Raw genomic sequence first — 26,723 nt, 5'->3', positions numbered from 1 at the left:
CAGTACCTTATTCCTTTGGAGAAAAGCTGGTGCCACAGCAGTTGTTCCTGCAGACTCACGGTATCTGCGGCTTCAGTCATGGGGACAAGGACGATGTCTGGAGCGATCTGCACTACCCAGGGATGAGGCCAGCAGCAGCGAAAAAGACAATGATGAATAAAAGGTGCGCTCCTTTAAATCAGGAGAGGGCTCTTCTGGTGGCTATCCAGACCACTACAGCACAGCAGTGATTTTGACCCAGGAGAGGATGATCTGACTGAAGAAAGGGTGAGCTGGATGATCCCACCAGGCTCAAGGGAAGACGACTCTGGACTGGATCTTCTCTTGTCGTTGAAGGGTATATAGCTCAGGACTGCAGCAGGGCTTCACCGAGATCTGGGGTTGCAGCAGCCGTCTTCTTCTCCACTTCTCTTCAGTTCCTTGCAGTTCCAGTGGCGACTCTGACTTCTAGCCCAAGAATCCTGCCTTTTATGGCAAAATCCCCCATTCACACAGCCTGGCTGTCAATCACTCAGCAGGGGGATTGTCCAGCCCGGACAACCACCTCAGCCAATCAACACAGTGCGACTTGGGTCCCCAAGGAGACCCTGTACAGGGGTGACTACACCCCTCACTCACATTCAGCCCACCTAGACACCCAGACGCCAAAGGATGGCTTCTGGTCAGAAGCCTGCCAAAAGGTCTGCGAACAAAGGACCCAAGAAGGATGTTAACAAAAAGAAATGTCGATTAAACCCAACTAGAGCCGAAATAAAAAGTATTTGGGCAAGCAGGTTTAAAGTTTGAGGCTACTAAAATAGCCTAAAACTTTACCACGTTATATAATATGACCGCAATAGGAAAATTAGGGTAGGTACCACTCCCACCAGCCAAGTCTTAATGTTAAGGGAGCAAAACAATGCTCCAAGAGGCACAGATAAAAAGGGCTAAGAATTAACCCTTTCCAATGCTCCATATAAGATGGGGTGTACTGGATCCGTGGTTAAAAGTGACTATGTAAAGTTAATGGCAACTTTACCCTTTTCTGGGGGACAGTAGTCAGCCCCAGAAAATGGAGTCGGTGGGAAGCCTAAGAGACAACCCTGTGTTACTGCACTGAAGGTGCTGTGTAACGCACAAAAGGATTGCGGCTACTGAAGTGGTGTAGTCCACAATCACAAAAAACAGTCAAAGTACACATGGCAAAAACACAGGTAAGAGTGGGGGAAAAGCTCACACTCTTACCAGGTGGAAAAAAATAAACTCCAGAAATCCAGCTAAGCTGCTGAGGGACTCACTAGGTAAGGGAAATTAGCCATTGAATGAGAATTCTCCCTAACACCCAATCTTAGTCGTCCGCCTTGGACGTGGGTAGACTGCCCTCTCAGCCCAGCAGCAGTTATTGGACAACCTGGCAGGGCCCCCGTCCCTCCCAGGAGGGAGAAGCTCTAACGCAGTGCAGCCAGAGCTCCAGGGTGGTTGGTGGTGATGTCCCTGGCCAGGGGCACTTGTCTCCAATGTGGGTCAAGCGTCACAATGTCGAGTTGTGGTCCCAGGAACCACCGCCAGGGTCCCTATCACTCACAAAGGTCCAGGATGGCTCGGGGGGCTGCCCATGGGTTCCTGTTACCCATGTGGGTTGACTGTCCCCAAGCCCAGTGACGATCGCAGGGTGCCCTGGCAGTGTCCCCATATTTCCCCAGGCAGAAAAGCTGTAACGCGGCACGGCTGGGTGTGCTGCAAGTGGCCGTCGGCGCCCTTTCTCCCATGTGGGTCCACCATCCACAAGTACAGCTGCAGTCCCAGGGAGCCCTGGCAGGGACCCCATCCCTGCTGGAGGGAAAAGCAGTAACACAGCATGCTATTAGCTCGGGGATGGCCAGGGATGCTGCCGCAGGGCTTGGGCACCTGTCTCCCATGTGGGTCGACCGTCCCCAAGTCCAGCAGCAGTTCCAAGGAGCCCTGGCAGTGTCCCCATCCCTACCCAGAGGGAAAAGCTCTAACAGCGCAGCCAGAGGTCCAGGGCGGCCGTGGGTTCTGCTCCTGGCCTTGGGCGCCTGTCACCCACGTGGGTTTACCATCCCTAAACCCAGCGGCAGTCCCAGGGAGCCCAGGTGGGGCGCCTGTCCCATCCCGGAGGAAAAGGCTGTGATGCGGCATGGCCAGAGCTCCACGACAGCCAGGAGTGCTGGCCCTGGCCTTTGGCATCTGCCTCACAAGACCGCCCAGCGGCGGTCATGGGGCGACTCAGCAGGGTGCTTGTCCCTCCCAGGAGGGAAAAGCTGTAACATAGCATGACCAAAGCTCCAGGACGGCCGTGAGTGCGGCTGTTTAACTTGGGCGCCTGTCTACATTGCGGGTAGACCGTCCCCAAGTACAGTAGCAGTCCCAGGGAGCCCTGGCAGGGTCACCATCCCTCCTCGGAGGGAACATTTGTAACACGTCACAGCATGAGCTCCAGGACAGCCTAGGGTGCCTGTTTCCATGTAGGTCGATCATCCCCAAGTCCAGCGGCTGTCCCAGGGAGCCCCGGCAGGGTCCCCCTCCCTACTCGGAGGAAAAAGCTCTAACGCAGTGCAGCCCAAGCTCCATGACGGCCAGGGTTGCTGCCCCCAGCCTTGAACGCCTGCCTCCAATGTGGGTGGACTGTCCCACGGCTCAGCAGCGGTCATCGGAAGACCCGACAGGGTCCCAGTCCCTCCCAGGTGGGAAAACCTGTAACGCGGCATGGCCAGAGCTCCAGGACCGCCAGGGGTGCTGCCCCCGGCCTTTGGCACCTGTCTCCTATGTGGGTCGACAGTCCGCAAGCATAGCTACAGTCCCAGGGAGCGCTCGCGGGGGTCCCTGTCCTTCCTGTAATGCACACAGCCAGAGCTCCTTGGCCGAAATGGCACGCACCTGCTCCCAAAGAATGCAAAACATTGTGCCACCTTTTGTGGCTTTTGAGGATGGAGGTGGGGGGTACTTTGAACTGGTCCCCCCAAACCCCACCCAAAAAAATATTCCCTGGTGGCTCCTTTCTGCTTCCCAGAGGTGGCAAAAATGGGGCCAGACCCTCACTATGCCCCCTCGCTAGGGAAGCAGCAAGGATCTGCCCTTGGGGGACGGAGAAGGGTTGTTGAGGGGGGCTGGCCCTCAGCATGAGTCCAGCCCTCTGAAGCCCCCAAGTGTGCCCCAAAAAAGTTTTCTTTTGTTGCCTTCCTTGGTGGCAAATTGGTGCAAAACATTGGGCCCCCCTTTGTTTGGGCCCCCAAAGTCAATTACTTGGTGGTCCAGTGGTGATTGCTGGTCGAGGATCAAATGACGAACCCTCCCCCAAGCCAATCGGACAAACGCTGGCCAAGCAGCACGCATTTGCGTGGCTGCTCAATTTACATGCTGAAACACAGATTCCAACACTGCGCTGATACTGCTCGACCTCTCCGCAGCTTCGGCGGTCAGCCACAACATCCTCATCAAGAGACTAAATTAAATAGGGATCATCGACACTGCTGCTCTGGGTTAAATTTTTACTATCTAAAAGAACAGAAATCGTATGGATAAAACCAGTCAAATCCACGCCGCAGGACATCACATCTGGAGTATCACAAAGATCCTCCCTAACCCCACAACTCTTCAACATCTACATGACACCAATTATCAACCGCATCAAAACACGCAGCTTCACCAGCTACAACTACGCAGATGACGCCCAAATAATTTACAAAGTCAAAGATGTGAAAACACACCGCTAATAGACTGTCTCAAAGAACTCTACGAATGGATGAAAACTAACGGCCTCAAAGTCAACCCAGGCAAGACGGAAATCATGATTATATCCAAAAACCAAGGAAGCAACCAATGCATTCCACGGCCCATAGAACTAGGAACAGGGCCCACACCATCCAAAATTGTCAAACAGCTTGGAATCCTAATGGACAACGATCTAACCCTAGAAACACAACTAAACACAATAATCAAGAAATGCTTCTTCCACCTGCTCATGATCAAAAAGATTCCACCGTTCCTATCCTTCATCCACAGAACACTGGCCATAATCTTCCTCATGTCAGGACAGACTATTGTAGAGGAGCAGTTACGTGCCTCTGCAGGAAATCACACCCCCTTACCTCCTATATGTTGGAAGACTGAGATTGTGCCATGCTTCACACCAGCAGTTGTGACCATACCACATGGAGTGTTCGAAAGAAGGTATCCACTGAGACAACCCTATCACATGTATCCCCATAGAGACGATAAACTGAGGGTGGAACTCCCGGAAGGAATATGAAAAGGAGCAAATAGCTGGTGACGTCACGAAAGATGAGCGTGATGTACTGAGAATACTGGCTGAAGAGAATGCATGGATCTTACAGAAACTTATGACTAAGTTAGGAATAGAGTAAACTTTTACACCTGTGTGAAGCACTATAGAAAATGCAAGCCGTTCGATAACTGTACAGATACTTTAACACAAGTAGATTAACATCTTAAAAGCTGGATGTGCGTAGTGAATAGATTGCAGGCAAAGCCGCTGTTAGACAGAATTATATGCTGTACCCTTTGGGAACACCACACACAATTAAGACTACAAGTGACAGTAAAATTTCACCTTTGGTACAAGCCTGTACTACAGTTAAAGTGGTAGTAGCAGCAGAACAGCCAGACTTATCTCAAGAGTAAGTGAGCAGTATCAAATAGTTACACAAAGGACAGCAATTACTATGATTCAGGCAAACACTGACTCAAGGTTTCTAAGTAAAAGAATATATATTTATTTACTCAACAGTTGTATAACATTTCACTTTTCAAAGCAAGGTAAAAATCAAATCATCATAAATACACCACACCACTTCCCTTAAATTCCAGACAAGTTAAGCTCACAAAATGAAGTGGGAGCAAAGTGACACTCCAGCAATTTAAAAGGGAGGGAAAGACAAAGTTATTAGATCAAACCACCGGGTAAGTACTCGGGGCAATTGAACAGGAGAAGCTACAGTGAGGAGATCAGCTAGAAAAAGGCTTAGGGCCAAAGTCAATGGGTCAAAAGTCTTTTGCTCAAGATCACACAGTTCAGGGTAGTTCGCGGTAAAGTTTGTGGCACATATTCTGGACGAGGTTGGTTGGTAGAAAAGTTAGTTCAAAGAGACTGTTAGGGAGAATTTTCTTCTAAGGCTAATTTCCGTTACCTATAGAGTCCCCCAACAGCTTTGCTGGATTTGAAGGGTTTATTTTTTTCTCCTGCTAAGAGTGAGACCCTTTTTCCCCACTCTTAGACATACTGCTGATGTGTGTTTTAGGCTATGTTTGTGCTTATGGTCTATGGGGTATTTCTCACCCTCATAGGTATCATCTTTTTGCATGTGTGTTACACAGCACCCTCAGTATAGTAACACAGGGGTGTCCCAGTGACCCCCAAACATAGACTCCATACCCTGGGACTGACTACAGTCTCCCAGGGCATGTAAAGTCCCCATTGACTTTACTAGTCAATAGTTATGAACAAAACCAGTACAACCCATCTTACTATGGAAGTACTGGAAAGGGTTAATAGTTTTTCCCTAATGTTCATTTCCGAGAGTGTACCGTCCAGTCCCTCTCTCCAAAGTTTCTGGCTGGTGGCATTGGTTACTACCATAAATATTCAACTGCAAATATTTTCTTATGGGATTTTCTCATTGTTCGGGGCTACCACGTTTACTGACAGCCTCTAACATACCGCCGGTTTATTTTATTATTAACTTTACTCCGGTAGGGTTTTATTGCCAGATCTTTGATCATATTTCTTTCTTGTGTCTTTCTCTGAAATCCTAACCCAGGTCGGGTATCCTTTGTTCGTCCTTTTGGCAGGCTTCTGCACAGAAGCCCTCCTTTCGGCGCCACTGAGTCTGGGGTAAACAGGATGTGTGGGAGGGGAATAGGCACCCTGGACAGGGTTACCTAGGCAACCCAAGTCACACTCTGCCCTGATAGGCTGGGGGGTTATCCCGCCAGGATAGCCACCCCACTGCGTGAGTGACAGCTAGGCTCTATGAATGGGGGGTTTTTCTGCATAAATGCAGGGCTCTGAGGGCTGGAGGACAAGACGTCGCCACTGGACCTAAGAAATCCAAAGAGGAGAGAATCTGAAGACTTCTGCAACGACTGAACCACCGGTGAAGCCCTGCTGCAGATCCTCACCACTTTTCTCCAACGACTCGAGGATCTTCAATTGCAAGAGTCTTCTTCCCTTGAGATGGTGGGGCCAACCAGTTTGCCAATCGCCTTCCAGGACCTGTCGTGGTCGAATCGCCACCGGATGGCCAAGCACCCGTCCACCACGACCGTGATTTAAAGGAGCTTACCTTTTATTCCATTTTGGCATCACCGCGGCTGGCTTCATCCCTGGGCAGTGCAGTAACTCGAACCTTCCTCCACGAGAGCCTCTCTTCCTCTGCTGGATCTCCCAAACTTCAGGAACTGCCAGGAACTACCGCCACCGCAGGAGCCTCTTCCACTTTTAAGGTACATTGCTCCGCCAGGACTCCCTTTGCGTTGGGTACTGCTAAAGGTGTTTTAAATCCTTTACTTACCTGCTGGGTTGGCCGTCCCTATCGTCTAACATTCTTTTACCTTCTGCAACTGCCTTTTCAAACGTTTTCACCCAGGTATTACTTATGCTAAAGTACTGCCTTGCCTAACTTGTTCACAATCCAATTGGGAAGTGCTACTGGTGTGTTTAGGAGTGTAACCTTGTATAACTTGACCCTTCCCTCCCTCTGAAGAAATTGTTAGAGTGCCATCTCTGCTTGGTTTTACACTGTGCTATTTTGCTCAGTTTTCACTCTTGCTCAAACTTGTCTACAATTTAATTAGGAAATTGTGTATACTTTTCTTCACTGTTTTAACTTGCTTTAATGATAGTTATTTGTGTGTGGAATTAAGAGTGTGTAAAATAAATATATTCTTACAAAGCTTTGGTCAGTGTTTCCTTGTTCCATAGTATTGTAGTTCCAGTGTGTAAACCCTGAATACTGTTCATCTCCCTCTTGAGATAAGTCTGACTGCTCAGCCACAGCTACCAACTAAATCTGTGTGGTACAGACTGATACCAAAGGGGATTTATTGCATATACCTGTAGTCCTAATCTTCTGTAGTGCTCCCTAAGGGAACTGCATAGGTTTCTGCCTAACAGAGACGAGAAGGACAAGCCCTCGGATTGGAGAAAGAATTCCCACACTTTCCCCGCGGCTGAACGAAATGAGCAACCGGGTTTGCACAGTACCTTTAAAACGGAGAGGGAGCTGTAGCTGCTGCGGACGTTCCTGGTGGTTCCTGCAGGCTCCCGGTTCCTGAAGCGACTGTCGGGCTGACACGATGTAGGAAGACTGGAGGGTCCTGCGCCACCAGGGAAGAAACCAGTAGCAGAGCAAAGCAACCCTGCTTGGGTTTTAAGGTGCGCTCCTTAAAACCCAAGCAGGGTCCGACCTTCCTGGCTATCGGGCCCACTGTAGCTCTGTACAGCAAATTCGACCAGAGGAGGTGTCCTGGCATGCAGTCTGAGCGAACTGGTTGGTCCCACCAGCTCAAGGGAAGATGTTTCCTGGAGGATCTTCTCTGTCGTCCGATTCTGAAGATTCGGACCTGCAGCAGGGCTTCACCTGGCAGTTCAGTCGTCATTGGGGTCCTCTTCTTCCAGTTCCTCGTTGGTTCTTGCATTCCAGTGGCGACTGTCTTTCCAGTCCCAGAGACCTGCTTTTTATGCAGTTTTCCCCCATTCATACTGCCTGGCTGTCGATCACACAGCAGGGTGGCTGGCCTGGCAAGGCCAGTCCCCTTAGCCAGTCAGACAAGAGTGTGACTTGGGTTACCAAGGGAACCCATGGCAGGGGTCCGAAGTCCCCGCCCTCACATCATGCCTACCCAGACTTTCAGGCGCCTTAAGGAGGGCTTCTGTGCAGAAGCCCGCGAAAAGACTTTAACAAAAAGAAATTGCGAATAAACCCAGCCGGAGCCAAAATAAAATGTATTTTTGGTCAAGCGGATTTATGTTCGAGGCTAATATAATAGCCTTAAACAATACCATGGTTATATAATATAACCGTGGTAGAAGTGTTAGGGTAGTTACCACTGCCACTAGCCAAGTCTTAATGTTGAGAGAGAAACAAGGCTCCAAGAGGTACACACAAAAGGGATAAGGATTAACCTTTTCCAATACTACATGTAAAATGGGTGTGTACTGGGTCTGTGGTTTAAAAGAGACTACATAAAGTTAATGGCAACTTTACATGTTTCTGGGGGACAGTAGTCAGCCCCAGAAAAATTGAGTCAGTTGGAAGTCTAAAAGACAGCCCTGTGTTACTGCACTGAAGGTGCTGTGTAACACGCATGAAAAGTGGTGCTCATGGAGTAGGCGAGGCTCCAGAGCCGAAGAACACATAAAATGGCAACACACACAGCAAAACACATGTAAGAGTGGGAGAAAGGCTCGCCAGGTGAAGAAAAATAAATCCTGGAAATCCAGCAAAGCTTCTGAGGGACTCGATAGGTAAGGGAAATTAGCCAGTTATGAGAATTCTCCCTAACAGCTGCCATTGTATAGAAACTGGACATCAGTGTCATGAATTTAGTAAGCCAGGACCCATGAAGAGGTAAGGCGAGAACTGTTGCAGCAAGAATAAGCCGAGATTGTGGAAACTAATGACAAGGGTGTCTGGCCTGGTGTCAAAGCTGAAGCAGCCAAGGTTGGGTATCTATTCTTGAAGGTAGTGATCGTACAAAGCTGAATCATCCCTTGTTAAGGTGCAAAGAAAGAACACCAGGTGTGCCAAGTTTTATTCATTAAAGACATTTAAATGCTGCAAAATGGACCAAATCATGTTCTCCCGTCACATGAGCCAAGGAGGGTCTGCGTTTACGTGCTGATAAGTGAACCAAATGTTCCAGACATGGCATGAGCGTGCCAACCAATTGTAGAGGGCTGTATAATGCAGGGCTTTCTAGTTTGAGAGCCAATGATATACTGTGTACTTAATAGTGTTAAAGATGACATGGTTTAGAGGTAGGCATAAGTTTCCCACCTGACAGTAGATAGCCAATCACAATCCCAGCCCTTATAGAAAGTATACTTGGATCTTCCCCTTGAACGTACCACAATCCCTCGTAGGTTTTTCTTATTTGCCACGTAGTATGACTTCACGGCTGATGTATTTTTTTGCATATAAGGCTGTTTCGAATGGATTGTGTCCTCCAACGTATTCCACATCTTTGACATGTAATGTCCACAGCTGTGCACTTTGGAAACTTTTTCGGCAGAGGGCATCCAGTGTCGATGACGCTGGGTCGATGTCCCTCAAAAGCATCTGTCGAGGGCAACGTCATTGGATGTTATAAATAGAACGCACGGCACCCGTAGCCTTGGTTCCATTTGCTTTGAGAACTCTGCACGCCTCGTGTATTTCATCGCAGTGATGTCTTTTTCTTCGACCCTTCCGACTCCGCGGTCTGGCTTCAAGACCTGCCGGGGACTGCAAGTCAAAAATGTCGATCACCGACCCGCATCGCATTTGTTTGTAGTGCTTGGGCGAGAGTCACGACACCGAAGACTGTTCAAAATGCCAGTCGCTGACTGCCAAGGCCTTGCGGGAGCGTAAGGGGAAGCTCCAGGTTGATAGGGATTTTAAGCTCAGTAAGTCCTGCACTTCTAGATTGAAAACCAAAGGGGTGTTCGCTGACGATTCGAGGGGCGACTCTCCGCGTCGGGAGGAGGCCCGGGGGTTATAGTCCTGGAGTGGATCCCGCCATTCTTCTTCCTCGTCGCACCGTTCTCGGAAGTGCCATCACCAGTCGCCTTCCCCGTACTCCTCAGAGGATGGAGCCGCGAGCTAAGTGGCATGCCCGACAATGTCCTCAACTCTGCAGGAATGGGCTGCCTTTAAGGAGCAGATGTTGGCGATATTTCAATAGCAGGGCACGGTTCCGGTCGCGCCTTCTAACGAAGCAGGCAAGGAACAGTCTCGTACCGTGGCTCGCATGCCTTGGGGCTTGGATCAGCGATGCGACTCGCACCGGGAGCCTTCGAGGTCTCGTTCAGACAAGGCTTCCAGGTCTCGGTCCTCGTCTCCAGCGAGACCAATGCAACCTGCTAAGGGCCCGAAGCCGGCGTCGACTCAGTCGGCGCGGTGTCTGTCAGACTTGTATGTTGACGCTCTGCTGTCTTATAAGCCCACGATGCCCTCGGCACCAGCGTCGACGCAGAAGCCTTCAGCGCTCACGACGCCGAGGTTGTTGGCGCTTATGGCGTCGACGCCTTCAGGTGTTTATGCCCGCAATTTACCATTGGAGTACCCTGATTTGGTGGATCCTTCAAGGAAGGCTGCGACTAAGTCTTTGAGGCTTGTTTTGGACTCGGGCCCTCTTCTGTTCCCAGGCCTGGGTTTCAACTCTCTCTGGATGACATATATGAAGAGGAAGAAAGGTCTGAATTTGAGGACCCTGTTGAGCATGATGTGGCTCCTGTCTTTTCTGGAGACGGTCAATTGGAGGAGTTGAGGCAAAACCTTCATGATGCCAGTGGGTTGGATACTTCTCCGGAAGTGGAATTTGGCTGGCCTGAACCTGGGGCTCATGCTGAGTCTACAAGCGTCTCAGGGCTACGGTCTGAGTATCTGGGCTGGTCCAGTCCTCCTGAAGACTTTGTGCAGGATAATCTAACGGACATTTTAGATCAAGGTCCGTCCTTTGACCCAGTGTTACCATTTCATCTCACCTTACAGAAAAGGGTGGCAGCTGCTTGGCAGTCACCGGAATCTCTTCCGGCTGTTAATAAATCATTGACAAAAAAGTACCATCCTTCTGTTAGCGACCCCAGCTATTTATCCTCTCACCCCACTCCCGAGAGTTTGGTGGTTCAGGCGGCTACGGCCACCTTGTGGCAGGTGGCGTACCCTACCATCCCTTCTGATAGGGACGTCAAACTCTTAGACGGTTGGGCTCGGAAGGTATTTTCTGCGCAGGGCATGGCATTGAAACCAGCCAACTTCACTTTTTCCGTAGCAAGGTTCTCACACACTCTGTGGCACTGTTTCTTTAGCGGCTGAGCATATTCCCGAGGGTGAAGAAAGGGATGGGTTCCTTGCTCTCGTGCAAGACGGCAAGGATGCCATGTGCGAATCCCTTCAGTCTGGTTTGGATACGGCTGACAGTGTTAGCAGGTCCATGGCTGTGAGCACCCTTATACGCAGATTTGCGTGGTTGCGGAAGTCTGGTTTTGCTCGGGATGTGCAAGCGGGTTTTCTGAACATGCCCTTTGATGGTGCACATTTGTTCGGCAACAGGCTGACGAGAGCCTTGAGAGGTTGTAGACCTTGAAAGCTGCGGCAACGTCTTTAAGCGCAGCTGTGTATCAACCTCTGCTTTTTCATCCGAGGGGAGAGCTGTGGAGGGGAGGTTCTTTTCGTTATTACTCCTCCTTTGGTAGAACGAGAGGGGCCGCCAGTCAAAGGGTCCAGCAAAAAAAGTACACGTGGTGGTCGGGGAAATTGAGGTGCCAAAGCAGCTCAGGCAGCTGCCTCTTTGCCTTCAGGCACTGCTGCAGCCGCTACAAAACAGTCATGAGGCCATGTCTCGTGGTTCGCCGGTTGGGGGGAGGCTACCTCAGCATCTCGAAGAGTGGCGAGCCATTACTTCGGATGTGAGGGTTCCGGATACAATAGCCCACAGCTACTGCCTTAGCTTCTTATAGCGGCCTCACGACAATCCACCGGGGAAACTCTCTTTCAAGCTTCCAGATCCGCTCCTTGTGCAGGAAATCTTAACCCTGCTGGAGAAAGGCGCTATAGAACTGGTGCCTGTAACGGAGAGGGAACAATAGATGGTATTCTCCTTATTTTCTATCCCAAAGAAAGACTGGGGATTGAGACCCATCCTGGACTTGTGTGTGTTGAACAAACTTCTCAGGAAGGACAAGTTCAAGATGGTTATTCTTTCTCAAGTCCTCCAGGCCCTTCAACTTCAGGATTGGTTGGTGTCTCTGGACCTACAGGTTTCTTACTTTAATGTGCCAATTCATCCCAAGCACAGAAAGTACCTGAGGTTTGCGGTTTTCAGTTTCGGGTCCTGCCGTTCAGATTGACCTCCACCCCGAAGGTCTTCATCAAGTTAATGGTGGTGGTGGCAGCGTACCTCAGGCGAGGTGGGCTTCACGTCTACCCCTACCTGGACGACTGGCTAATCCGGGCTCGCTCTCCTGAGCAAGCATTGGATCACCTTGGTCTCACCTGCCGCTCCCTCAACAGGCTGGGCTTCTCCCTCAATTTCAAGAAGTCGCATCTGACACCTTCCCAACAGCTGCATTACATCTGGCTGTGTTAGACACGTCCTTGGGGAACTGCTTGCCTCCCAAGGTGAGGGCTCCTCACATTGTGCAGATGGTGGACAAGTTTCAACATGCCCAGAGTCTCCCAGCTTTTGAATTCTTGAGGTTGCTCTCCCTCATGGCATCCTGCTTTTTTTCTGGTGCCAGAGCCCAGGCTGAGATCCCTGCAATGGGTCCTCAAGATGCAGTGGTCGCAGTTCTTCGGCATGATGTCGGATTCCATTCACATTCCGCTTTCGGTCTCCCAGGATCTTCTGTGGTGGGCCAACGAGGGGAACCTGATGAAGGGGGAGCTGTTTTGAGAACCATGGCCGGAGGTGACTGTAGTGACGGCTGCTTCCCTCACAGGATGGGGCGCTCATGGCAATGACTTGACTTGACTTGACCGTCAGCGGTCGTTGGTCTCCTCCAGAGTCCAAACTCCACATCAACCTGTTAAAGCTGAGGGCCATCAGGCTAGCACTGAAGGCTTTTCTGACGTCTGTGCGGGTGGAACAGTGTCCTGATCATGACGGACAACACAGTGGCCATGCATTACCTCATCAAAAAGGGTGGGTGGGTAGAGGCAATGCAGCTCTGGTTTTGGGCCATCCAGCAGGGAATTTCGATCTCGGCAGTTCATCTGGCCGGAGACGAAAATGCAGTGACGGACACTCTGAGCAGGGAGAGCATGATCTCTCATGAGTGGGTGTTGGCTCAGGAAGACCTTCAGGAGATCTTCGCCCTTTGGGGAACCCCACAAGTGGATTTCTTCACCACCAGTGTCAACCGGAAGTGCAAGAGATTTTGCTCAAGGGAATTTCCTCCGAGACGAGCCTTAGGAGACGCCTTCGTAGTGGATTGGTCATTCCCGCTGCTGTACGCGTTGCCTCCAGTCGCCGTCATTCCTGAAGTGTTGCGGAGGTTCGGTTCCCACATTGCTCCGGATTGGGCCAGGGGAGCGTGGTACCCGGACCTTCTAGAAATGTCCATCTGCCATCCACGCTGTCTTCCCTACTGAGAGGATCTGCTCTCGCGTGAGGGGGGTGGGTCAGGTTCTCAATCCAGAGAACCTGCACGCTTGGTATCTGAAAGGTTAAGGTATAAGGATTGGGACCTCCCGGATGACGTGATGGAGGTGTTGCTTTCAGCCAGGCGACCTGCAACAAAATCCATGTACTGTTGTAAGTTTTGCGACTGGTGCAGAGGTCACAATGTTGATCCTTTTCAGTGCTCCATTCCTATGGTTTTGTCTTTCTTACTTTATTTGGCCCACAGGGGCCTTCAAGTGGGTACCATTAAGGGTTACCTGGCGGCTCTGTCTTTAAGCGCTCGTCTGAAGAATGCTCTTACTGTAAGATTTCTCAATTTCTTAAAGGACTGAATAATGTGTTCCTGCCGTCCCCTTTTGAAATTTGTCATGGGTGCTCCGTTTGAACCTTTGCACTCTTGTCCTTTGAGATTATTGTCCTTCAAGACTGTGTTCTTGGTTGCGGTTACTTCAGCAGAGTGAGTGAATCGCAGGCACTTTTCTCTAAACCACCCTTTACTGGGCTTCACAACGACAGGGTTGTACTGCGGGTACGTTCTTCCTTTCTACCTAAGGCAGTATCTGAATTTCATTTGAGTCAGAAGGGGGTGCTCCCTTCTTTCTATGGTCCTCCTCATCCTGATAAGGAAGAGGAGCGACTCCATCAGTTGGATCCTAGGAGAGCTCTGAGCTTTTAAATTTCTAGGATGTCCAGGGTCAGAGGGGACGATCAACTCTTTGTAGGATATGCTGGACACCGATTGGGCAGGCTGTTACCAAACAGACCTTGTCCAGGTGGATTATCCTCGCTATTACGGATTGGCGGGTAAGGACCCTCATGAAGGTTTGCAAGATCATTCCACTAGGGGCATGCCTACTTCCACTGCCGTCAAGCGGGGTGTTCCTATTGGGAATATTTGTGATGCCGCTACACGGACTTCGCATCACACCTTTAACCATTACTCCATGGATACAATCCATGGTCAGGATAGGGCCTTTGGTATGGCGGTTCTTTATTCCGCCATCTGATTGGGTACTCTAAATTCTTTTACCTCCATTTTCTGGTACTGCTTTGGGAGTCTGTCAAAGATGTGGAATACGTTGGAGGACACAATCCATTCGAAGAACAAGTTACTTACCAACTGGTAACGTTCTTTCGACTGGATGTTCCTCCAGTGTATTCCACATCGCCCTCCCAGCCTGCCCCTCTGGAGAATTTCCTATGTGATTGCAGCTTACGTTTCCACAAGGCTATGTGCAGTCAACAGGCATGAGACTGGTGCCACACGTTCTGGGGGAAAAAACTTAAACTGAGGCTATGGGCATCGTGTGTCCTATTTATAACATCCGGTGACGTCGCCCTCGACGGAGGCCTCCGAGGGACATCGACCCGACGTCATCGACACAGGATGCCCTCTGCCGAAGAAGTTTCCGAAGTGCACCTCTGTGGACATTACATGTCAAAGATGTGGAATATGTTGGAGGAACATCCAGTCGAAAGAACGTTACCAGTTGGTAAGTAACTTGTTCTTTTATGAGAAATGCACTGAGAGCTCGGGCGAACGTCAGTTGATGCCCCTTGTAACTCCCTGTTTTAAATCTTTGTTAATAAAACTGTACTTTTGCCATCTTCCTGAGTTGGTGCAATTATTTGGTGTCCGAGTTATTCTGCATCCCCATCCATTGCATGCACAATACCAAAAGGGACATATTCTGAGGTGTTAGCTGTGTGGATGGTTGGAAAAGATCCAAACTAGTTTATCTCCAGATTTTCAGATGATCGGGCATCCTCCGCCATTAGCCAGAAGATTGCGGGCTTTCCTCTGGAGAGCAGCCGATAGAAATAAACTTTCAAGAAGAATCGAGACGGTTGGCAGGTCCCCCTTGCCATCCCTGCCTATTCCCCCCCCCCCGCCAGCCCCAGGATCCACTCTGTAACAAGGTAACCATCTGCCCTGATCTTTCCTCCACCCTACTCCTCTCTGCCCAATCGCCCCTTCCAAGAAGATACACCCAACCCAAACCCCTTCGACCTATGGCTCTGAGGTTCTGTTCCCTCTCTTCCTCACCCCAACCTCCAGAAAACCACCATTTAACCACACAGCCCCCCCATCCACCTCCCTAGGTGGCTGAACCCTCATCTCAAATTCCTCCAAACCCTCAACCATTGCCTGGAACGACACAGCCGACTAACACTTCCTGTGAAAACAAAGCATCTCTTGCTAGGCAGACGAGAGCCTACAGATGTGAAATCAGGAAAGCCAAACATGCATTCTACACCTCCCGCATCACCAATGCAAACAACCCATGCAAAGATCTCCACATGATTATCTTAGTTCAAGACCCCCCTCTGCTCTTCCTCTCTGCCCATAGTCTCCCAGGCACTGTGCGACGCGCTCTCTGACCATTACTTCAACACATACATTGATAGGAAAATCGCCATTCATGCTGAACTAAAAAAAAACACTGCCCCAATACCAGCAGCCCCACCTTCTGCAGACCCAAGCTCAGGCCCATTTCAAAACCTTCTTTGCCATGTCCCTTCCCGAGTTCTCAAAGCTTCTCTGCAATAGCCGCCGAGACCCCTGCCCACCAGCCCTCAGAGACATCATCTTTTCCTCCACTTGTGCAGGCACCCTTGCCAGATCCATAATCAACCGCTCTGACATCGGGCATCTACCTACCTGAATATAAAACCTCTCCTGTCAAACCACTCATAAAAAAAGCCCTCTCTTGTTCCCCTCCTCCTCTCCAACTACCTTCTCATCGCAACAACCGCTTCATAGCCAAATTACTAAACGGTATGGCCTACTCCCAGCTCAGCCTCTTCACCGAGGCCCACTGCCTTCTTGAGACCACAGTCTGGCTTCAGACCCCACACAGTCTGGCTTCAGACCCCTTCATGGAACTGAATCCTCCCTGGTCTCTATCTGGGACAACCTGAAAAGAACAGCAGACTCCGAGGACTGCCCTGCTCTCACTCATCCTCCTTGACTTCTCGGAAGCCTTCGACATAACCATGTCCCCCCACCACTCCATCCTCGTGAATAGACTTTGACCTCGGCATAAGGGACTCCCCCCTCAGATGGATCTCCTCTTTAGCCGCTCCTAAATAATCTCTTGTTCCTTTCTCCTCAGCCCCTGCCCAGTCCCGTACATTGTCCCCCAAGGAAGCCTACCTTTCCCCCCTCCTTTTCAACCTCTACCTTTTGCCCTTGTCCACAGCTCATCCGTTCCCACCATCTCACCTGTTACAACTATGCGGACGACACCCAGATCATTCTCAAGATTCCCAACTCCCCCTCCTCACCCCACCCAGACCTTGCATCCTGCCACTCAGACATTGACGTCTGGATGGCCCACAATCGCCTGCTCCTCAACCCCGGAAAAAGCGAGATCCTCATCTACACCAAAACGGCTCCCCTTCCTCCAACCTATCCCTTGGCTGCAGTAATTAGGTCCTGCCCACACTCAAAACCTAGGATTCACTTTCAGCTCAGACCTGAGCCTTTCCCGACACATCAATAGTCTCCAGATCGTGCACCTTCCACCTCTTCATCCTCAAGCGATGTTACCCCCATAGAGATTCCACAATCATGGCTATAATGCTGTTGCGCCTAAACTACTCTAACTCCCTCTACTTGGGCGCGCCCACATACCAACTGAGAAAGCAACTGTTTCAGAGCTCTGCAGCAAGGTTCCTCCTCGCATTCTTCTCCCACAGAACACATCTCCCCTGCATTCAGGGCACTACACTGGCTGCCGATCAGTCAACTGGCCTTTTTCAAGTCCATGTGCATTACCTACCACGCAATCCGCAAGAAAGGCCTGGAATTTCTCATAAGCAAGATCTCCCGCTACCACCCCACCAGAAACCTCAGATCAGGCTCAGCACACCTCCTGATAGTCCCTCCTTTCGGGTTTTCCAGATTAGGAGGCGCCTGTTCCTCTGTCCTCGCACCCATATTCTGGAACTCCCTCCGCCTCGCGCTACACCTCGTAGAGGATTACCTGGCCCTGAGGAAATCCATCAAAACCTGACTGTTCCCCCGACCTCATGAACCGCCACCCCCTCACCAGCCCTTTGCCTATCGCACACCTGTTCCAGCCAGCAGTACCCCGCCACATGCACCCTCCCGCATGCTCTCCCCTAACCCACCTGCCCATCTCAGCCACTAGCCTCTTCCTGAAAAAGCCTTTTCTTTCTGCCATCGAACTTTCCTTGTGCAACGACAGGCACTCTTGGAGGACTCTGGTAGTCATTCCAGTAAGATGCACCTAAAACGAACCTGACGGTGGGCCAGGTATTGCTCCCATATGGGCTGGGAGGGCGGCAGCATCGCGCTTAAATTGCACCTGGAGAATATCTAGCTGATTGTGCCGAAAGAGGGCAACCAGGCGCTTCAGACTCCTCGCCCAGGGCTGGAACGGCAAGTCACTGTAAAGCAAAGTTTGGTAGGCCTGGCTGCTGCACGTAATCATGACTGGGTCTGTGTTCTCGTACTAGAGGGAACTAGGGATGGCAATCTATCTCTAAGAACCTCTCAGAGGGCGAGTATCATGCATTAATCAATCGCTTAAATCACTGCTGAGACACAGCAATGCTCCCTGTACATGTATGGAACCCAAGGATTAGTCATTGTTTGTCCAATTAACCAATTTCTCCCCTTACACCGCACCTTCGCAACCTAGTGGAAGGCACAACTTCACTCCACACACCCTGCACACACATGCAACACTCTCGCACCCCACCTCTGTCGTAAGAATGAAGCTACTTTTAACAACAAATATTCAAACTGTGGTTTCCCACATAACTCTATCGCCTTTCTCCCCCCCCCCCCCCTCTTAGTCCATAGTATTCCTCTGCTGCGCTCATACACACCATGTAGACATGGGTGACTGCCAGGGTCTTGACCGCCCTCGCATAGCCATAATTAGCTGAAATGCACATACGCATAATGGCACCACCAAACCTGTTCCAAACTTCCAGACCCCGGGTCTGACCGAGGGCGATCAACCAAAAGCGCATTCGGTCCAGAATTATGGTGAAAAGCGCTAGAACAAATGACAGAATGAATGGATGCATTCTTTGTAATAATGAATTGTAACATTTTTATTTTTAGCTTCTCATTATGTAAGGCTCTTTTGCGTCGGCTTAAATGATTATTAATGTGAAGTAGATCTGTGTTTACTTGTTTTTATTGGAGGAATCCGATATTAATAAAGATTACTACTACCCACCTCCTTTTATAGAAATAAAGGGTACAAGAAAAATGGAGGCGTGGGGGGGGTGGAGGGAAAAGGAAAGAATAGAAAGGGTTGGTGCTGCATAACAAGGTAAGGAATAGTAGGCCAGGGAAGAAGTCTGGTATGCATTTCAGGCTAAAGCCTGTGGGGAGGGATGGAGACCCAGCCAAATTCAATGAACTATGCAGGCCCAGAAACCTCCCCAAAATATCATAGGGCAAATAGTTGACACCTACTTTCCTCTCCAAAATGGTTGGAAACTTTTAAGGCACATACCAAGGGGCATACTGGCCATGTCTAGTCAGATGAGTATGACGGATATTTGGTACCAAACACTTAAATAAAAGCTGGCGGAGCAAGAACGTAATCACTTTGACATGTTGAAATAGTCACCAGCTCAACTGGTGAATGGTAGGATATGTGACCCTACTTACATGAAAAAGCTCATCTGCGGGTGGTTTCTGTCCTCAGCGATTATATGGCTTTACCACCTCAGAGAGGACTACCTGGGACAGAGGAGTACCATGCCAAATTTTGCTGGAGTAATAAGGTCTATCGTGAAATCTATGAAGGAGCCGGGAGAGTGATATACCACCCCTGACACGGTACAAAACTTGACCTGAAATTGCAACATAAGATGCTCCTATTTCTTGGGGCGTCTGTCAGGGTGGGGACAATCTGATCTTTGTTGGGACTGTTGGCTGGTCTCTGTGACACCGACTTGCGTGTTCTGGGAGTGTTTGAGGTTCGGGTCCTGGAGGTGCTGGGGACGGAGGGGCTGTTATATTGAATATTGGTTTTGGGGTCCCAAATTACATGTCTAACCCCTGCCCCTTTTACACTCTTCCACCAGTTTGAATCTAAACTAAAGCTAAACTTACCTCAGAAATGATGGTTATCAAGGCCTTAGTCTGATTTTTGAGCGTTTGGCAGTCCAGACAGCCTTCTTTGTGGATGATGGGATTCACGAGGTCCAAGTGTTATGCTTTCCGTGGAAATAATCAATCGGCAATTCAATTGTTTATTATCATGGGCTGAAACAGGAGCTCACTGAAGTAGCCTCCCTGTACTTGGAAACCTTAATTTTCTTGTCTAGTTGCTTGTTTCCCACCCTCATTCCCACTTGATTATTTCGGTAGTCATCTGAAGAGATTTGCTCTTATTTACTGCTTAAGGTTGCCATACAGTATTTGCGATTTGTGATGAATCCGACATCCGGACGGGTGTAGCAATACCTTTTCACTAAGCACTTAATTTGCTTATCTTTACAATAGACCTGTTTGATTCTTGACCACCATATTTATTGACATGCTAACAAATAATTTCTTTAGAGATGGACGTTTTACTCTTGATATGCATAAAAGTAAATCATGACGTTCTTGTTAACTAATAGTAGAGCTTTGTATTTAGTTTACATTCTTCTTTTTTTCCCACAGCAAGCAAAAGGCAAAGTTTTTATAGCAATCCTTATAACTCTGTGAGTTATTCCAGCTCGTGCAGTCCAAATGCAAGCGGTAGTCCATACAGTAGCGGTTTCAACTCTCCCTCTTCTACACCAGTGAGGCCTCCAATTGTGAAGCAGCTTGTTCTTCCAAGTAGCACAGGTAAGGTTGATCCTGAAGAGGTCATGAAACATGGAGTTTCTTCAGAGCAATGCTGTAATGTGCATTTGTCCCTAAAAAAATGTTTTTAATTGAGATTGTACATGTTCTATTTGCATTATTCTGCGGATACCAAGAAGAATGGTGCATGTCCCTACACAAAATGCTGTTTCTAATGGATCCCTTCCACATGCAGATTCCTCATCTTTTTAATATTCGGTTTCCAGCACCAGCTGTCCACTGAAAACTTTTTTAACCACATGGGGGGCGCAGCATGGAGTTAGCTACTCCCTGTGGTAATGCCCGCCTGTTAGGAAAGGTTTCTCTTTTAGCAACTTTCCCTCCATAGTTTTCATGGACCCCCAATCTTTTTGCTTTTTTTTTTTTTTAAACAATTTAGATTTTATTCAAACAACAAATAACAAACCCAACTCAATTTACAGTGGTTACATATCTTGCTCATAAATGCACATACATTGTCACTTTTTCGCCCACTGTATTGCCCGTACCACCCCCCCTCCCAAGCCTACTTTCTCCCATTGTTAGTCTCCACCTCTTGTGGTTGGGAGACCTCTCCCGCCACGCTTATTGAATCATCATGACTTGGTCCATCATACGAGGGCCCAAACAACTCTATTAATTGTCTCCAACCCACTAGGGCTCCGGCTTCGCCCTCTTTGTCCCCTTTACACGCTGCCGGCCATGCCACTGTTTCTGCCTCCGCCCCCTTCTGCAAGTCCCTCCACCACGTCTCCACATTGGGCTTGTGGCACGCTTTCCAGCCCATTGCAATCCTTCTCTTCGCCAGTACATATGCCAGATCTTTCAATTTGCTCACATGTTTAAGCTTCCTTGGTCTGGGGAACCCTCCCAACAAGCAAGCCCACACCATATCCACCTTCATGCGGATTCCCCTGTCCTCCATTTTCTGTGCTATATCTCTCCAATATTTCGCTATCAGTGGACATGCCCAAAACATATGCACCATTCTTGCGTTTTCCTCATTGCATTTGGGACACACTTGGCTTCCGGCGTTCTTAAATCTGGCTATCTTTAGGGGCGTCGGATATGCTCTCTGAGTTATATACAACTGTATTTGTTGTAGCCTAGCATTTCTCGATACTTTTTATGGTACCCCTGAGCCCTTTCCCACATCCCGTCACTCATCATATCCCCTACATCCTCCTCCCAGTCCAGTCTAAGTTGCACCACTTCTTTGCCCACTAGAGCCATCATCATCTCGTACACTCTAGACGTTTCATGCCCACTTTCTGCTATATCATATATCACATCTAGGTGCAAGTTCCACCTCGGACCAGGTATCTTTAATTCTTTGCACCATCTCATGATACGTAATATATTGCCCAGTACTCAACCCCGTTTGTTCCACCAACTCCTCAAATTCCAATATTTTCCCCTCTTGCCACACATCTCCCAATGTTGCTATTCCTACCGGTTCCCAATACTTCCTAATCATTAATCTTAGTTGCTTTTCTGTTCCCATCATTGTAACCAGTGGGATTTGCGGAGAGCACAGGGCTGACTTGTCCATCAACCGGCACGCCCTCTGCCACATCCCCCACCCAAGACCCAACATCCCCGGACGACCTCTTAACTCCCGCTTGGGTAACCATATCGTTTCTCGCAAAAAATATGGGGTGCAATCTCCTTGAGGCAGCTTATGCTCTAAGGTAGGCTCCGCAGAGAGCCATTTGGCTACATGTTGTAACTGGCTCGCTACATAATATACTTCCCAGTTAGGTAATTTAATGCCTCCTTTCTCATGCGGGTTTTGGAGTTTCCATAGGGCTACCCTGTTCCTCATCCCGTACCATAGGAATTCTCTGCATATGCTGTCCAGCTTGATAAAGAATTGCCGGGGTATGGAGTATGGGATGTTCACAAAGCAATGCAACATTCTGGGCAATGCCACCATCTTGAGCATCGCCCCACGTCCCATCATTGCCAAGGGGAGTTTCGCCCAGAACGTCATGCTGTTTTTCAGTTTCTGAACTGTTCTTTCTGTATTGTGCCTATGTTCGGCTTCTACTGTATGATATATATCTATCCCAAGATACCTAAAGGTTGTGGCCTCCCACGGTATCTGGAGAACCGGCAAATTTTCTGCCAGGAGCCCTCTATCTGCCCAGCGGGAACACACAGGATTTACTTGAGTTCACGGCTATACCTGAGAGTTCGGCAAACCTCTCCACCACTTCTAATATATACTGCAGGTTCTCCTCTGGGTAGCGCAAATACAATAACATGTCGTCTGTGTATAGTGAAATTAAATGTGATGTTTCCCCAACGGCAATGCCTATTGCGTCATATTGCTGCCTTAAATAAATCGCCAGGGGCTCCAAAGCCAGAATATACAACATGGGGGACCAGGGGCACCCCTGTCTGGTCCCTCTACCAAGTTGCCACCTTTCAGAGATCACAGTTCCTGTCTTCAAGATATCCTGGTCCCATACCATAGTTGGCTAGGGCCACCTTCAGCCAGGGCCACTTGACCGAGTCAAATGCCTTAATCGCATCCAGCGACACTATCGCCATTTCGCTAGTGTCCCCTTCAGTATGTTCGATCACTCGATGGAGTCGCCTCAAGCTATTCGAGATATTCCTATTTGGGACATATCCTGTTTGATCAGGATGAATTAGTTTGATTATGACCTTCTTTAATCTGTTTGCTAGAACCGCTGTTAAAATCTTACTATCCTGGTTTAACATCGATAGGGGCCTATAGGAACCGCAGTCGCTACCAGGCCTGTTGGGCTTGGGGAGTGGTATAATAACTGCTTCGCGCAGTGATTCCGGTAGCCTCCCAACTTCATGCTTCGTTAAGCATTTCCAGCAGTGAGGGGAGAATCTCTGCTTTATATGCCTTATAAAATTCGCTCGGGAGTCCGTCTGTTCCCGGGGTCTTACACGTGGGCAGCTGCCTCACCACTTCTTCTAGCTCTTCTAGAGTGATCGGGGCATCTAGCTCCTCCCTCTCTTCCACACTAATTTGGGGTAGCCCAATGTCTTCCAGTATGTCTCCTATTTCCCCCCCTTTTGCTTCCCGTCTCGTCTCCGTAAAAGCGTCTATAGTAGTCTGCAAATTCTTGATTAATCCCCTCTTGCGTATCCACTACGTCGCCATTATCTTTCATTATTGTTCTAATTGGGGGCCTGGGGGTCTCGTTTTTGTAAAGCCACGCAAGGATTCTTCCTGGTTTGTCGCCTCCAGCATGTTGTCTTTCTATGTACTTTTTTATAATTAAGATTACATAATCTCTCCCAATATCCTGCACATTTCTGCTGCAGCCCCAGTGCCGTTTCTGTATCTGCCTTAGTGTTACTGCCCGTTCCAATACCCTCTCCAATTCCTTTTCAGAGTCCTGTAATTCGGTCAGAATCCCATTCTGCAGTCCTTTAGCCTTGGGTCTGGCAATTCCTCTCACTACCACTTTAAAGGCTTCCCAGAGTGTGCCCGCTGTCTTGACACTGCCAGTATTTATTTAATAGCAGCAGTGGCGAGTGGTCTGAGAGCACTCTAGCTTTGTATTCAGCCTGCGATATTTCGGTTAGCAACTCCTGCGTGACAAATACATAGTCCAGTCTTGTGTGTAGGCCCTGTGGGGCTGCATAATGTGAATAGTGTCTATCTTGCGGATGACGTGTTCTCCATGCATCTGTAAGCCCGAAATCCGCCAATAGTGCATGTAGTGCCTTTGCAGCCGGGGTGGGTCTAGCTATTTTAGTGTCTGATCGATCTATGGTGGGGTCCAACACACAATTGAAGTCTCCCCCCCCACAATATAGCTCCCCCCACTCTGCCACTGAGTTTACTATACAGGGTCCTAAAATACGCAGCTGTATCTTGGTTCGGGGCATAAGTATTCAAAATGCAAATCTCTCTATCCCTCTCATAATCACCATCCTACCATCCGCCTCTACCTGCGAGCTCAGCAACTGAAACGGAACATGTGGGGCCACCCATGTGATTACCCCTCTTGCCTAGGCAGAGTATGTTGCCCCCACCACTGTCCCTCTCCATTATTTCCGCACCACTTCTAGTTTGTCTTTCGTTAAATGAGTTTCTTGTAACAGGGCTATGTCCACTTTCTGTCTACGTATGTACATCATTACCTTGTTCGGCTTCAGATAACTATTGAGCCCCCTAACGTTCCAAGTGACTATCTTAAGGTCTCCCATGGTTCATTTTGTTTTCCATGAAGTGTAGGCGTACCCCATAACTCTTCCCCAACTATAACAAACCACAGCACACAACCCCCTCCCTCCCTCCCTCCTCACCCTACCCCAACCCCAACAGTTGCCCAGCTCCATCCCTGGATCTCAGGCTCCCCCGCGTTTGGGCCTACCCTGATACCCCGGGCAAGACCCCAGCAGGGCGTCACCGCACTATCGGCGACCTAACTAAACTCTAAATGGGGGATGTACAGGTTGGTCCTGCAAGGCTCCTAGTCAAAGTCTAAATCGCAATATTCGCGGATCATGTTTCTCCCAGCTTGATCACACCATTCCGCAAGCTACTTTAGTGACTATATTCAAGTCCCATAGTCTTAAATTCTGAGACCCCTCGGTGCCCCTCTCGTTCGTTACTTATCCTCAGCACCTCCTTCACCTGTCCGAACGTCCGACTCCTGGGGGCATCTCTGCGTGTTGAGCCATCCCATAGCTTCTTCCGGAGTTTCGAAAAACAAAGTTCTGTGCTTGTGAAAAACCTTCAATTTGGCTGGGTAAAGCAGCATGTACTTATGACCCGCTTCTCGCAATCTCCTCTTGACCGCCCCAAAGTTCATTCTGCTGCGCTGCACCACCAGGGTATAATCCGGGTAAGCCGTTATATTTGCCGGACGTCTTTGTATTGTCCCACCTTTGCGGAAGTGTTCCAGGATCCTTTCTCGATCCCTGTAGTTAAGTATCTTAGCGATCACCGGTCTAGGTGGGCCTCCTGGCGGCGGTCTCCTCGGGGCCCTGTGCGCCCTTTCTACTGCAAACCCCCTGAGACCGCACTCCTCCAATGATTTCTTGTAGCAACATTGTCTCAACAAATTCCGTGGGGTTATGGCCTTCTGCTCCTTCTGTTAGTCCAACAATACGGATATTATTTCTCCGGGCTCGTCCTTCCGCCTCCTCCGCTCTGCTCTCCAGATTACCCACTTGTTGCACCAGGGCGTGAAGCTCCGACCGGTGGGAAGCACAGTCTGCCGTATTAGGGCCCATCTCCTTCTCGAATTTCTCTGTGCACTCCGACAGGGACCCAACGTCTTGCCGTAGCAGATTCACATCCTCTTGCACTGCCCCAACCTGGAGCTCCAGCGCTGTTTTTAGTTCTGCCAACGCCAGTTCGTGCTTGGTCTCCCAAGCAGCCTTCAAATCGGCGATCGCTTCAAGGACCTCATGATTCGTACCCATGGTGGCACTGCTCCCAACTTGGGCTTTGTCTTTGTTCCTTGCTCCCTCTGGGCCTGGTGGCGTCTTAATGTATTCCTCTAATGTGGGTTGCTTACTCTGCAGTCTTGGGGGGTTTATTAGACATGGCGCTGCATCTATGAGCCGTGGGTCAGCCCCTTCACCCGTGGTCTTCAGTCCCAGCAAGAGTGGGTTCTTACTGTCCTCAAAGGGCCAATGATATCTGCTGGTTCCTTCGATCGTCCACACTCCGCTCCGAGCACTCCAACCGTTTTCCCCTTGCTTTTCTGTCACTGCGGCCACCCGGACTGGGCAATGTGATGATTATTTCGTATCCCTAGCGATCTTCCTCTGCTGTTGTCGAACGGAGACAGCTTCTCCGTCTCAGGGATGCGCCTCTCGGGATCTTTGTTCTCGTCCGCGGCCATTTTGATGTCCCTTCCGCGGCCGGCCTCTCAGAACAAAGTAACAATATGACCGTTCCTCTGCTGTAAATTTGCAGTCAGCCTGCTCATGCTCTGCCCTGTGCCTTCCCACATACTCTTTGGGCCGCCACTGATCTAAAAAGTATGCGTTTCTTGGTCGGATCAAGTTGTCGGATCATGGAGCTTTCAGGGTTTCCAGCCTATTCCATGGCTGCCAAGCCACGCCCCCAGTCGCTGGAACTCTCCTTACCCTGTCCTAAAGAGGGCCGCATTGTTGAATTTTGCATGTGTCCATCGCCAATGTTGCACTCTGCTCCCGGAACAGACGGGAAGAATCCTTGAACCTGCAGCTCCTGGGCACCTCTCACCAGAACAAACTGCTTAGAATTCAACCTCCAGTGACCCTCAGTCAGCCCCATCAAGTCATCTGGGAGAAATATGCATCGGGGAGGGGGCAAGTAAGCGCAAATAATTTTTCTCCCTCTGTCCTCCATAGGATAACATTGAGAACACATCTATTTTGTATCCTTCGATTTCACTTACTTTTGGTTGTCTAACCTGGGTAGTACCATCTGAAAAATAAGACGTTTATACTTACTGTGTTTCATCTCTTCTTTTGTACAGTCAGCAAAACAATAACTTATATGCTACAGATACATTCTGGCAAGAAACATTGTGACTCCTGAGTTCTGGGCACAAGCCCCATC

The 26,723-nt window shown here is 49.4% G+C and overlaps 1 protein-coding gene across 1 annotated transcript in view; it reads left to right on the top strand.

Annotated features, from left to right (window-relative positions):
* The window catches only part of SLAIN2 (SLAIN motif family member 2), a 786,196-nt gene that overhangs the window by 267,651 nt on the left and 491,822 nt on the right, over nucleotides 1–26,723 (top strand). Inside the window, exon 3 of the mRNA XM_069631699.1 lies at nucleotides 20,006–20,173. Within this exon, the coding sequence (XP_069487800.1) occupies nucleotides 20,006–20,173 (168 nt within the window). The remainder of the gene's footprint in view (nucleotides 1–20,005; nucleotides 20,174–26,723) is intronic.

Source organism: Ambystoma mexicanum, chromosome 6q (genome assembly GCF_040938575.1).
Source record: "Ambystoma mexicanum isolate Mex_15411 chromosome 6q, UKY_AmexF1_1, whole genome shotgun sequence".
In the NCBI taxonomy this organism is placed as follows: Eukaryota; Metazoa; Chordata; class Amphibia; order Caudata; family Ambystomatidae; genus Ambystoma; species Ambystoma mexicanum.
This window is presented reverse-complemented; position numbering and strand designations above follow the sequence as displayed.